This window comes from Cnephaeus nilssonii (assembly GCF_951640355.1).
Source record: "Cnephaeus nilssonii genome assembly, chromosome: 3".
NCBI classification, from domain to species: Eukaryota; Metazoa; Chordata; class Mammalia; order Chiroptera; family Vespertilionidae; genus Cnephaeus; species Cnephaeus nilssonii.
Genome location: NC_137074.1, coordinates 48032907 through 48046879, shown reverse-complemented (window position 1 = coordinate 48046879; position 13973 = coordinate 48032907). Strand labels below are relative to the sequence as shown.

Genomic DNA, 13973 nt, shown 5'->3' with positions numbered 1-13973 from the left:
GTATTTATATTTTGACCAGTCAAAATTAATCTGGGATCTATAGTTAGCACCTTTACTGTTTTTTATTCATTGCGTGTAATTTTGGCATCTTTCTCCCACCCTTTCCTCTCTCCAAATCCCCATCACCCCATCTGCTGGGAACCCCTCTACCCTTCATACTGATTTTCACAGAACACTGTTCTGCCTTGCCAAGACCAGTACTTTGTAGGAGGCCAGAGCTATAATTGCCCGTATTCCACTACAACGTCAGAATCTAGTGTTGACGTTTCCACGGAGACTTGGGTCTCTTTCTGGGCTGCTGGTCTCCTGGACAACAGAGAGCCCCAACAAGCACCACAGGCACAGGGTAAGTTCTGCTCTTCCGCTTTCCTGGTAGATCTGAAGCCCTTTTACAGCACCCATAGTTGCAAAGCATCATGGGCTGGAACTCTGTAGAAGAAGGGATGGTACGAAAAGTTTAAGAAAGCCCAAAGACTCCTGCATTATACAAGCTAAATAATCCATTCTTTTGTACTTGCCAAATAGTGAAAACAAGCTTCTTCCCTTTGCCTGCTGGACAATCTGTATTTCTCCCTATACCTTTCAGTACTTGGAGATTTCCAATTCACTGAGAGAGTTTGGGTCTGGATCAAAGTTTTATGAGCAATCCTAGTGGGATGCTTTTGGAATCAAGACATGAGTTAGAACAGTTCTTTTGGAGTTTCCCTGGGTATGAGAGAAAAACAAGGAGAAATACTAACTTAATATTTTATTTCATAGAGCAAAGTCTATGAACAGTGTCTTGTAAGTAGAAAAAAATGATTCTTTTTTTTGCCCCAAGAAGACTTCAATTTTGGAAGGAAGTATAACATTGATGGAAAATTGCATATTGATTTTAACCTAGAGCTTAGTCAACAGTATTTATAAATATTAAATAAATTTATGTATTAACATTCAAGTTTCTGAAAAAACTCTGAGACAATTTAGAATTAAATATCTGCACTATTGATTCTGCCACATAATATTTTTAATTTGAGAAAAGACACAAAAAGCCCCAAACTATAAAAAAACACATATATCAGGAAGAAAGTTTTTCAGTTTTTTCTTCTACCACAAGAAACAGAGAAACAGAATGCCCAAGACTATGAAATGAAACAGTTTATAAAATTTTATTCTTGTCTCCTTATCCATTGTTCTACTTTAATTAAAAATATTTCTGTAGTAATATTTCTGTTTAAATACACAAAGGCAAGAGTCAGAACTGTTTTAGGTGAGGAAAAGAAGGTAAAAGTAAACCGATTTAGTATGCCCGACCATTGTTTTCTTGGTCGGTACAGCTTATTGTCAAATATGAAAACAAAACAAAACACCTATTTGTAAAAGCATGTAAAACATACAGAGAATGGTATTTGAAATACATGAGTTGTCATTTTGAGATTTCACCAATGTCTTCAGAAAAGTAAGGTACAAATTATTTTAAAGTAGAAATTGCTACCACAAAGAATTCTGCATAAATATTCTCCATCAGATTTAACTGCTAGGGTGACAGGCAGAGATTTTCATCTGGGGAAAATGGTAGCATCAAAAATAGAATTTGATTCTAGAGCCTACATTTTCAAGCAGTAAAGCTTAGAAAATAAGATAAAAACATAGTGGAATTGCAATGTTATGCCTAGTGGGGGTGGATCAGTAAATATTTGAGTGAATTAATAATGCAGATGGGACAGTCTTTATAAATTTAGCCAGCAGGAATACATATAGTAGGGAGGGATGTGACTTGTTAGCTCTTAAAAATGCACCTCTGTAGCTATTCTGGTATATAGTCTATGAATATTTGTCTTTTATGGCATCCTGGCCGTTCCTAAAGCTTTAAATATTTTGTTTTCCTGTACGGAGGCAATGGCTATTTTTGGAATGGAAATTGAACCTATTAAACATTCTGAAATATTTTTGTAAATTCTTTATCAACCCAAAACTGCAAGTGTATTTTCTCAGTTGCCCATTTGGTGTTTCCACATAGAATCATCCAGTGACTTGAATTTCCCTTTTCCTAATTCTTGTTCATGGGAAGAGGCTCAGCTTTCCTCTCAGCTCTACAGAAACAAGCAGGTATGTACAGAAGATCAGAACACTGGGACCGGCCATGCTCCATGCAGTCCATTCTTAATGTTGTTCCTCAATGTCACATTGCTTCCTTTCCCTTGTAAATTCATATGTTAACTTTCAGTTTAGGACCCAAGTGATTATAAGTCTATAGAGTGATAAAATTTAGGTGATAATACCAAAGAAAAAACAAATAAACAACCCCCAGAAAACAAACAAACAAAAAACACCACCACAACCACCAACAGCAACCAAAACCCACTAGGAAGATCAAAAGTCAAACCCTGACTCTGCACATATATTAGCTGTATGCCCTCTTGAATCCTTATTTCCTTATCTGTGAAATTGAAATATTTGGGCTGCCTTCCTTTGTGAGCTGTTGGAAAGATCAAATGATATAATGAGTGTGGTAATATTTTAAAATCATAGTTCATCACTTGGAGAAGGAATAATGGTTGTAAGTTTTTTACAAAGATTGCTTCATATTCCATAATTTGCTTATAGCTGTTTCAGAGAGAGTAATTTAATGAAGTGGATATACAAGCCGATAAATCTGAGACTGAGGGAAGCCAACCCACCTTTTTTATTCTTCTTCTTTTTTTTTTTTTGTAAAGTACAAGGTAAAAGTCCAGCAAAACTTTTCCAAACATCTTTTTCTATATTTAAACAGTTGCACGCAGTTCATTTTCCTACATACCTTCCCTTGTGGTTACAATTTTAAAAGTCATATAATCTCTTCAAACACTTTGCAATGAAAAAAAAAAATCAGAGCACAAAACTGAACAATCAGGTGGTAGGTGGGTGTAGACTGAATTTAGGCCTCTGAGGAGGAGGGCTCCCTGAGGTAGAGTTCTTAAAACAAACAAAATAATAATCAGGTTTAAGCAGGTTAAGGATCAGTGGCACTATTACATGGTTACAAAGTCAATATAGTGGAGCAGCCTTCACCATTGTCTACTTTTTGCAGCTCCAAGATACTCTGGTGCAGAAGGAAGAAGAACTTGCTAGGTTACATGAAGAGAATAATCACCTCAGACAATACCTGAATTCTGCTCTGGTTAAATGTCTTGAGGAAAAAGCCAAGGTATGTACCTCTCCCCTCTATAAGGATAGAGTGGATATAAGTCTATTTGAGAAAGGAGAGCATTTGGATAACACTCCTTGATTAAATGGAGGAAGTGTACCAAACGTGCCTTCAAATGCATTTATAGGATGGATGGATTTTTCTAATCAAAATACAGCACTTTCAGAAGAATTTTTATGTATCATTTCTTGGAAGCAACTAGATTATATATTTTAGTCATATATTACAAAAGAAGTTGCTTAAGGATCAAAAGCCAGCCAAGGGAGTTGCTGGGACCACAGAAGCTAATTAAAGACAGACTTAGTTAGATGGAACATTGGAGAGGGAATCAGATCTGAGGAACACTGGGTTCTTTTCATCAACTGTTTGACTTTTGGCGAGTCACTGTCACTTAGGGCCTCAGTTACCTTCATCTGCAAATCAATGGGCTAAAAGATCTTTTAAGAATCTTCCCAGCTCTGAATTGTCATGAATATGACTGGAGCCCAGATCTCTTGATTGTCAATTAGAGATTGCTAATTACATTATCTTTATTTTGTAATTGATTTTTAGAGAGAGGGAGAGGGAGCGAGACAGAAACATCAATGTGAGAGTAACATTGATTGGCTGTTTCCTGCACCAAGGATCCAGCCCCAAACCCAAGCAAGTTCCCTGAACAGAAATCAAACCAGCAACTTTTCAGTGCATAGGATGATGCCCAACCAACAGAGCCACATTGGCCAGGGATATATTATCTTTTAATAAGCATTTTTCTTACACTTCTAAAATGAATTATTCTAAGTCGAGGGTAAATAGCTTGCCCATAGCCCCTTTTTGTTCTTCTTCATTGCTTTGGTTTTCATATTTTTTGTTATCTTTTTGCCATTCTGTTATTATTATTGCTTCTATCAATCTTTACCTTACTTCTAGACAAGCTGCATTATTTGATATGATTTCATCTAAATTGATGATGATTTTTACTACTCTTACTGGACATAACAGTTCAGAGAAAAAGAGGCACACTATTTTTGAGTCCTTCACAATTCAGCTCTTATCATTATTAGCCTTAACTCCAGAAAAAGAACAGTTATTAAATTAGTATGTGATATTAATTAGGCAGTTTTTTCTCCCTTATTCTCAATTTTGCAAGATTTAGAATACTATAATACATATCACATGGGAGTGCTATGAAAGTTAATGAAATAAGAGGAAGCAGTGTTACATAGTGTTTCTTTTTTTTCTTTTTGGACAGTAATTGCAACTCATTTTATTATTTTTATTTTTTAATTTATTTTTATTGTTGAAAGTATTACAGTTGTCCCAATTTTATTTTTTTAATTTATGTTTATTGTTGACACTACTACAGATATCCCCTTCCCTCCCCACCCCTTGCCCACCTCCACCCAGTCCTGCCTCCCCTTCCCTCTGGCCATCACCACACTGTTATTTGTGTCTATGGATTATGCATATAAGTTTTTTGGCTAATCTCTTCACCTTCTTTCATCCAATCTGTCCTTATTTATCCCATCCCCTCTGACAGCTATCAGTCTGTTCCATGTGTCCCTGCCTCTGGTTCTATTTTGTTTGTCACCTTATTTTGTTCATTAGATTCCACATATAAGTGAGATAATATGGTATTTGTCTTATTTCACTTAGCATAATAATCTCCAGGTCCATCCAAGCTGTCACAAAATGTAAGATTTCCTTCTTTTTTACAGCCATGTAGTATTCCATTGTGTAAAGGTACCAGAGCTATTTTTTTTTTAAATCCTCACCTGAGGACATATGTTTATTGATGAGAAAGAGAGAGAAAGAGAGAGAGAGAGAGAGAGAGAGAGAGAGAGAGAGAGAGAGCAGAGATAAACATCAATCAGCTTCCTCCCATATCGATGTAACCCACAACATAGGTATGTGCCTGACCAGAAGTCGAACCAACAACCTTTTTGGTGTACCTGATGATGCTCCAATCACCTGAGCAACCCAGCCAGGGCCCACGTCATTTTAATCCACTCATCTCCTGCAATAATCATAGGGCTACATATATTCTTTTGAATTAGTGATTCAGGTTTCTTAGGATATATTCCCAGAACTAGAATCACTGGGTACAAAGGCAGTTCAATTTTAAATTTTTTGAGGAAACTCCATACTGTTTTCCACAGTGGCTGAACCAGTATGCATTCCAACCAACTGTGCATGAGGGGTCCCATTTCTCCACATCCTCACCTGCACTAGCTGTTTGTTTATTTATTGATAATAACCAATCTGACAGGCATGAGGTGATACCTCATTGTGGTTTTAATTTGCATCTCTCTGATGATCAGTCACTTTGAGCATTTTTTCATATGCCTCTTGGTGATCTTTATGTCTATTTAGGTCCTTTGCCAATTTTTAATTAGATTATTCATCTTCCTTTTGTTAAGTTATATGAGTTCCTTATATATTTTAGATATTAACCCTTTATCAGATATATCATAGGTAAATATGTTCTCCCATACAGTAAGCTCCCTTTTAATTTTGTTAATGGTTTCTTTTGCTGTGCAGAAGCTTTTTAGTTTGATGTAGTCTATTTGTTTATTTTTTTCCATTGTTTCCCTTGCCCTAGGAGATATATTAGCAAAAATATTATTATGAGAAATGTCTTAGATTTTACTGGTATGTTTTCTTCTAGGATCTTTATGGTTTTGTTACTTACATATATATTTTATCCACTTTGAGTTTATTCTTGTGTATGGTGTAATTTGGTAATCCAATTTTTTTGCATATACCTGTCTAATTTTCCCAACACCATTTATTGATGTGACTGTCTTCATTGTATGCTCTTGCCTCCTTTGTTAAATATTAATTGAACATAATGGGTTGGGTCTATTCCTGGGTTTTCTGTACTGTTCCATTGATCTATATGCCTCTTCTTGTGCCAGTACCAGCCTTTTTTGATTACAGTGGCTTTGTAGTGTGACTTGATATCTGGTATTGTGATCCCTCCAACTTTGTTCTTTTTTCTCAAGATTGCTGTGGTTATTTGGGGTCCTTTTTGGCTCCATAAATTTTTTTGGAATATTTGTTCTAGATTTGGAAATATGCCATTGGTGTTTTGATAAGGATTACAGTGAATCTATAGATTGCTTTGGGTAGTATGGATATTTTGATGATGTTAGTTCTTTCAATCCATGAACATAGTATATTCTTTCACTTACTATATCTTCCTCTATTACTTTTTTCAATGTCCTATAGTTTTCCATGTGCAGGTCTACTTCTTCCTTGGTTAAGTTTATTCGTAGGTATCTTATTTTTTGTTGTTGTTGCAATGATAAATGGGATTGTGTTTCTCATTTCTCTTTCTGAGAGTTCATTACCCTATATAATAAAAGCCTAAGATGCTAAGTGTCAGACCTTTTGACTGTCTGACCAGTCACTATGATGCCCACTATGACGTGTACTGACCACCAGGGAACAGACACTCGCACTGGTAGGTTAGCTTGCTGCTGGGGTCCTGCTGATCGGTACTGGGCAAGACAGGCTGGACACGCCCTGGAGACCTCCCGTGGTCCCTCCCGGGCCCCAATTGTGCACTGGTGGGATCCCTCGGCCTGGCCTGCACCCTTTTGCAATCTGGGACCCCTCAGGGGATGTCAGAGAGCCGGTTTCAGCCCAATCCTGGCAGGCCAAGCCAAAGGACCCCACTAGTGCATGAATCTGTGCACTGGGCCTCTAGTTGGTATATAAAAACGCCATCAATTTTTGGTTGTTAATTTTGTATCCTGCTACTTTGCCAAATTCATTTATTAAATCTAGTAGGTTTTGTTTGTTTGTTTGTTTGTTCGGTGTGGAGTCTTTAGGGTTTTCTATGTACAATATCATGTCATCTCCAAATAATGACAATTTTACTTCCTCCTTTCCAATTTGGATTCCTATGCCTTTTTCTAGTCTGATTGCTGTGGGTAAGACTTCCAGTGCTATGTTGAATAAACTAATTTTAATTATTCATTAGGAAAAAATACAAACATTTAAAATTATGTATTACTTTACAATTATTTGATTGTGAAAAGATACATCATTGGTGTATAATACTAACTTAAAACCAAAAAATATGTTTTATTATTTTGTGTGTGTTTCTATGCATTGTTTATTTATTTTTGCTCAACCTCTTCACCTTGTTCACCAAGCCCTCCAACTTCCCTCCCCTTGTTCTGTCTAGATTCAGGTGGTTTAGATGTAAATCTAGGCTAAGTGATTTTTAACAAGCCATTACTATGCCTGTGCCTTAGTTTCTTTATTAAAGGAAATTTTAACAGTACGTAAAATGAGATCATGCATGTAACCAATGTCGATTACATGATAGTTGCTATTATTTTCATTATAATAATAATTACTTCCCTGGATAAAAATTTAAAGACATAATTTACTCCTTTCAACTTTTAAATGACTAGTAAAAAATATAAATTGGAATTTTTAGGTGGTAAATTCTCATCATATATTTAAACTTAGAAACAGAAGCTAATGCAATCAGTTTTACTTGTGCATGTGTGTGTGTGAAAATAGAAGTTTAATTAAGTTTTCTAAGGACTTAAGGAGACTAGTTACTGTTTGAAGCAGGTGTAATTACACAACAGTAAAGAAAATGATATTGCTTGATTACCTGACTGTGTATATTTGCAAATGTTATTTCCCCAGAAATTGCTATCATCAGATGATTTCTCCAAAGCATATGGAAAATTCAGAAAGGGGAAGAGGAAACCCAAAGAGCAAAGATATTTTCCTCCTGAGATCCCCCATCACAAAAATGCCAAGAGAAACCTCTCTAGTGAATTTGCTAACTGTGAAGAACAACCTGGGCCCCCTGTGGATCCCTGGGTCCTTCAAACACTTGGGTTAAAAGATCTCAACACCATTGATGATACCTTATCAGCTAACTACAGTGCCCTCTCCGCTCATCCCAGAAGAATCACCAGCACATTTCCCCAGTTTCTGGAGGATGCAGTTGATTATGAAAAGGCCCCCACTAAGGATCTGCAAATTGACTATGGAGGTGAAAGAACCACTCCTTCCTGCAGCACTGCCAGCCCTGGGGATGATTTTCACTTCCTTTCTCAACTTTCAAATCCCCCAGGAGGGCTGCACACTCTTCCTTACTATACTTCTGATGTGTCACCCAATAAGACTGAGATGGCCTTTTCCACATCCCTGAGCCCTCACTGTAATGTGAAAACTCATTCCTTCCACCAGGGACAAGCCTTTGTTCGTCGAGATGAGGAGGGAGGCTGGAAGTTTACCTGGGTTCCTAAACAGTCTTAGTGACCCCTCTTCTATCACAAAGGACTGCCGTGAACTCTGTTTACAAAGACCTCTCTTGCACTTGAACCTGACTATGTGGAATACAGAAGCTATTTCCAAGACTGCCTCCTGCCACTTTAAATGTCACTCTCAATTACCCACTTAAATCTGCAGGGAATGGCTTCCAAGATTCTATAATGAAACATGTCTGCTCTTCTTTCACCTAAATTTGACTTGCTTACACACCAACACCTGCTGTTGACTTTCTCCCAGCACTTGAAAAAGGTATTTTCCAATTGCCTGTATATTCCTTTGAGACCTACATTTGCCGTTCCAATTATAACAAATTTAACATATTTTCTTCTTGCATCAGGCAGTTTAAATGCTCACAGCTTCCACAATCTCACTTCTATTACTCTCCTGCTCCTCTTCATTTCTGAAAACTGCCTTCAGAAAGAGTACTATTGTTACTCTAAGTACCTGTTACTGAGTGTTCAAGTAGCTGGGGGTAGGGTAGAAACAAGTGCATTTGCCCATCACCATGGCCCGAAGACAAATGCAGATGTGAGTAGTGTTATGTATAGTGCAGTTCAGTAAGTTGAGTGTCCCAGGGTGGAGTTGACAAGGTCTCTTTAAATAGCTGTATCTCTACTGATAAGCAATACCACAGATAAATTAAGAGATTAAAGAGAATTAAAATTACCTCAAAATGCCCCCGGGGTATCAGTCTCTATAGGCACCTGGCATTGCCTCTTAAATGAATATGGCCCAAACAAGAACATTTTTGAGGGACTTGTGATCACAAATCAAATTATCAACTTAATTACCCAGATGCTGGCATTTATTCCTGAAAACATAGGCTACCCTGATTCTACCTATGTCTCATTCATTCATTCATTCATGTATTCATTCGTTCATGTATTCATTTTTTCATTCATTGACCCACCCAAAATATTTCTAGAACACATACCATATATCAAGCACTGTACTATTCATGAGGTGGTAATAAAATATGAGCAAGTTAGACACCGTGGCCACCCTCATGATACTTAGAGCCACACATCTGCTGTGGCCTCAAGAAAGCTGCTTCCCTGGTGTGAGAATTCAGTTTTTCCAGCTGCAGAGTGTACAGGAGTTGAATAAATAATCACCAATATTCTATGAATTGAGGCTGGGTCGCATGAGCTTTACTCCAACACTGCCATCCCAGGTCACTACTCTCTTTAGGTTTAATAGGCACTGCAGACATGTTGGATGAACTTTACATATAATTTAAAAGAAATGTGAGCCATTTGTAGTTAATTCTGGAATCACTGCTCTGATTGTAGTTTTTATTTTTTTATTTTATTTTTTTTCTTGTATGAGCCCGTTTTGCAAGTTAATTCTCAGTCTGTGTGAGAATTACTTGCATCTAACAAATAGAGGCATTACTTTTTATTTATTTTTTTCAATATATTTTTTATTGATTTCAGAGAGGAAGGAAGAGGAAGAGAGAGACAGAAACATCAATGATGAGAGAGAATCGTTGATTGGCTGCCTCCTACACGCCTCCCACTGGGGATAGAGCCCCAACCCGGGCATGTGCCCTTGACTGGAATCGAACCTGGAACCCCTCAGTCCACAAGCCGATGCTCTATCCACTGAGCCAAACCGGCTAGGATGAGGCATTACTTTTTAAATGTGTGCATAGATTTAGTACAAATGTTGACATCAAAGATTTCTCTTTTTCTACATAAAAAAATGAATTCTTAGTAGCACTAAGTAGAACATGTTAGTTCTTCTTTCCAATCCCCCAAGCTTACCTGTGCTTCTCAGAATAATTTACACAATATTGATGTGTACTTGTGCTTTTTTGGACCAAATTTCAATTAATGATAAAATCCACCATGTTGAACCTTTTCCTGATTTTTCTGTTTTCCACTTCTCAATAAGTTACCTTGTTCAATCAGTGCCTGGAAGCATAAGTAGGCTATTTGGAATTATTTGTAACGAAGACATGCCTTTTGTTCTTGTTGCTGTTTGTTTCTTTGCTTTATTTTGCTGACCTATTTGCTGAGCAAATAGCCCATTTTATAAAGTGTTGTTACCACCTAGTTTTCTTCAAATTTAATAAAGGGGAATTTAAGATTTCAACTAATATTATTCTTCATAATATCTTAATGACTTACAAAGAGACATAACACATTCTATTTAAAAAAGAAACAAACAACTGCCTTTCAAATTCTAGTATCTGTACCACTTGTGGCTGAAATTTATCTTTTTTTTAAATAATAAACTTAAGAATTAGAACTGATTGCACTCTAATGCACTAGGAATCAAGAAAACAACACAACTATTTCAAAAGTCTAAATAATCAAGTTGTAAAAGAAAATTGATCAGTCAACAAATATTTATTTTGCATTTTTTGTGTCTTATCATGTGTTATTCACGATGAGGAAACATCCAGGCTTAACACAATGCATTTGCGATATAAATATAAGGCACATGAAATGAATAGCTCTTAATGAAACTTGGTCTAAGACTGGTTTAAAGATATTACAGTGCACTTGTAGTAAATTATGATAACGTGCTCTGGCTTGTATCGTGGGTAGTAGCAGGGAAGAAAATGACATCTTCTTGAAATCATATCTACACATCTTATATTTGTTTGAATTATGGATAGAAATTATTCTGTTGATATTTGAAAAACTGGAAATTTCTTTCAACTGAGTATCTAATTTTTATGATTTTACTATGGTCCTCCAGTAAACCACAGTTAATATTTTACTAATATAAAGTGATAAATACAATCTAAATATGTTTGTGATCATGATGAATATTTTTATATTGTATACTAGAGGCCAGGTGCACGAATTTGTGCATGGGTGGAGTCCCTCTGGATGGCCTGCAGGGATCAGGCCAAAACCCACAGTCCAATGCTGCCTGCAGCTCCTACCTGACGCTCCTGCTCATCCCAGCCTCACTGTGCCTGCCACGGGCTCATGCCCAATCAGTCCCGATAGGGAGAGGCTCGCACTGCCACAGCAGCGCTTGCCAGCCATGAGCCCTGCATCTGGTGCCCTCCCAAGGGGAGTGGCCTGCGGGATCAGGCTAAAACCAGCTCTCTGACATCCCCCAAGGGGTCCTGGATTGCGAGAGGGCACAGGCCAGGCTGAGGGACCACACTGGTGCACGATTGATCGGGGAGGGACTACAGGGGGGCTCCAGGGCGTGTCCAGCCCATCTTGCTCAGTCCTGATCGGTCAGACCCCAGCAGCAAGCTAACCTACCGGTCGGAGAATCTGCCCTCTGGTGGCCAGTGCACATTATAGCGAGCGGTTGAGCAGCATTAGCATATTATTAGCATATTATGCTTTGTTTGTTCTGCCATTCTATTTGCATATTACCCTTTTTATATAGGATAAAATTTTCTAATGGATTTTCTTCTTCTGATTTTAACTGTAATCTTGTTGGTTTGCATCTCTTTTTATGATGTATATGGCCAGACCTATGTTCTCAGCATTCAGGGTTAAAGGTTTTTACCTTTATTCATGATTCATTAATGAGGCTTTCAGATGTTAAGTGGCTTAAAGAATTAAGTGCTTTGTGAGTATAGCACACTCTTAACTAACCTAATAAAAATTATAAACCAGGATCAATTTTTAACATTTGATAGTATTTCCAGAGTTTTCTGATCATCTGTAAATAAATTATACTTGTATCTCACAAGTATCTGGAAAATAAGGGCAATTGGAAAGTCTCACTTAAGGTAACATTTCATGAATGAGATTATTTAAAACTGCAGTGATGCTGAGCTATAATTTTGAAAATTTAGAAGAAAAGAAACTATGTGAATCATTGGAAAGAATTGCTCTATTGCCCAGCTGGTGTGGCTCAGTGGTTGAGTATTGACCCATGAACTAGGAGGTCAAAGTTCAATTTCAGATTAGGGTACATGCCCTGGTTGCAGGCTCAATCCTCAGTAGGGGGCATGCAGGAGGCAGCCAATTGATGTTTCTCATCATTGATATTCCTCTCTTTCCCTCTCCTCTCTCTGAAATAAATAGAAACATATATATATTTTAAAAGAAGTGCTTTATTGATATACAAGGGTTGGCAAAAGGAGGTTTACAGTTGCATTGTGATATTCTTTTGAGTTAATAATGCTATTGTAATAATCAAAACCTGCATGTCTTTTTCCATAGGAACAGCTGTAAACCCACTTTTGCCCACCCCTGTATTTCAAGAAAACAAAAATTTTAAATAAGTATGACAAATAAATTTCAACAAATGACCTGCATCACAAATACAGAGGAATGTATAAAATTAATACATCCATTGATAACTTTTTTTTATCCTCATTTGAGGATGTTTTATTGATGAGAGAGGGAGAGAGAGAGAGAAACATCCATGTGAGAAACATAGATTGTTTGACCAGGAATCAAACATGCAATCTAGGTATGTACCCTGATCAGGAATGCAACCCACAACCTTTTGGTGTACAAGATGATGCTCCAACCAACTGAGCGAGGTAACCTCTTGCCTATAAAGTCATGATACAAATTTTACATTTGCTTCAGCTTACCAAAAGATTCACATGAAGTATTAAATGCACCATTTCCTCCACTTTTCATGAAACCAAATAAAATTGGTTTACAAGTTATATGTTGTATGTATGTTTCTTAACATATTTGTCATATTTTGAGCTACATTATTTTGTTGCATGAACATAACCAGACTTCCAGTTCTATCTAATTCTTACATTGGATATTCTATAAATGTAAAATATATAATTTAACAACAATATTTTAAATGATGATTTGTTTGTGATTAAAGTATTTTTAAATATTTGCAAGTTGGTTTGTAATAAATTTATGTCTAATAAATAAATGACAAAACTTTTTAATCTTACCTTTGGCCCTTATTTTAGAAATGATTTTCAGTGAATGAAACAACAGACTAAAATGTTTTCTGTACTTATTTCTGCCATAAGTTTTGTCATAGAGTATGTATTTTAATTCCCTAATACTGGTATGGTTAATCATTGAGGCACTTATTCAACAGATAATAGAACTTCTGCCAGATTCTGCAGAAGATATAAAGATGAAATATATGCTCAGACTAACTTGGCTATAAAAAAGAGAAACATAATTTCAAACATGCTTAATTAAAACAAGGAAATAATTAGCTCCCATAATTAAAAAATTTGTGCTTTATATATGGCTGGACCTAGCTGCTCAGTCAATGTAGTCAGGAATCTGATTTGGAATCTAAGAAAAGGCTGATGATCAGGAATGAATTCCAGAAAGTTGTTAAGATACTACTCAGTGCACAAAAGCATGACAGAACCCAGGATGGGATAAGCAATGTGAGCTTGAAGAGCAGCAAACTACAGCCTATAAGATATCTAATTTTGTGACATTCTCCTTGCCCTTCATGTTTATAATATTCCCCTAAATAAATAAAGCCTCAATTATATTTTTCAGACTTGTCTCAGATATACCATGATGAATTATGAAAATATTGGGATGTCTGCAAATGAAAATTGTGAGTAGATTTTCCCTGAGGCCACTATATA

The 13973-nt window shown here is 36.6% G+C and overlaps 1 protein-coding gene across 1 annotated transcript in view; it reads left to right on the top strand.

Moving 5' to 3' along the window:
- Positions 1-8437, top strand: part of GMNC (geminin coiled-coil domain containing) — a gene marked incomplete at both ends in the record, with an annotated part of 45405 nt that extends 36968 nt beyond the window's left edge. Inside the window, 4 exons of the mRNA XM_079767277.1 lie at positions 172-346; positions 2000-2088; positions 3050-3166; positions 7817-8437. Of these exons, the coding sequence (XP_079623403.1) occupies positions 172-346; positions 2000-2088; positions 3050-3166; positions 7817-8437 (1002 nt within the window). The remainder of the gene's footprint in view (positions 1-171; positions 347-1999; positions 2089-3049; positions 3167-7816) is intronic.
- Positions 8438-13973: the final 5536 nt, after the last annotated feature.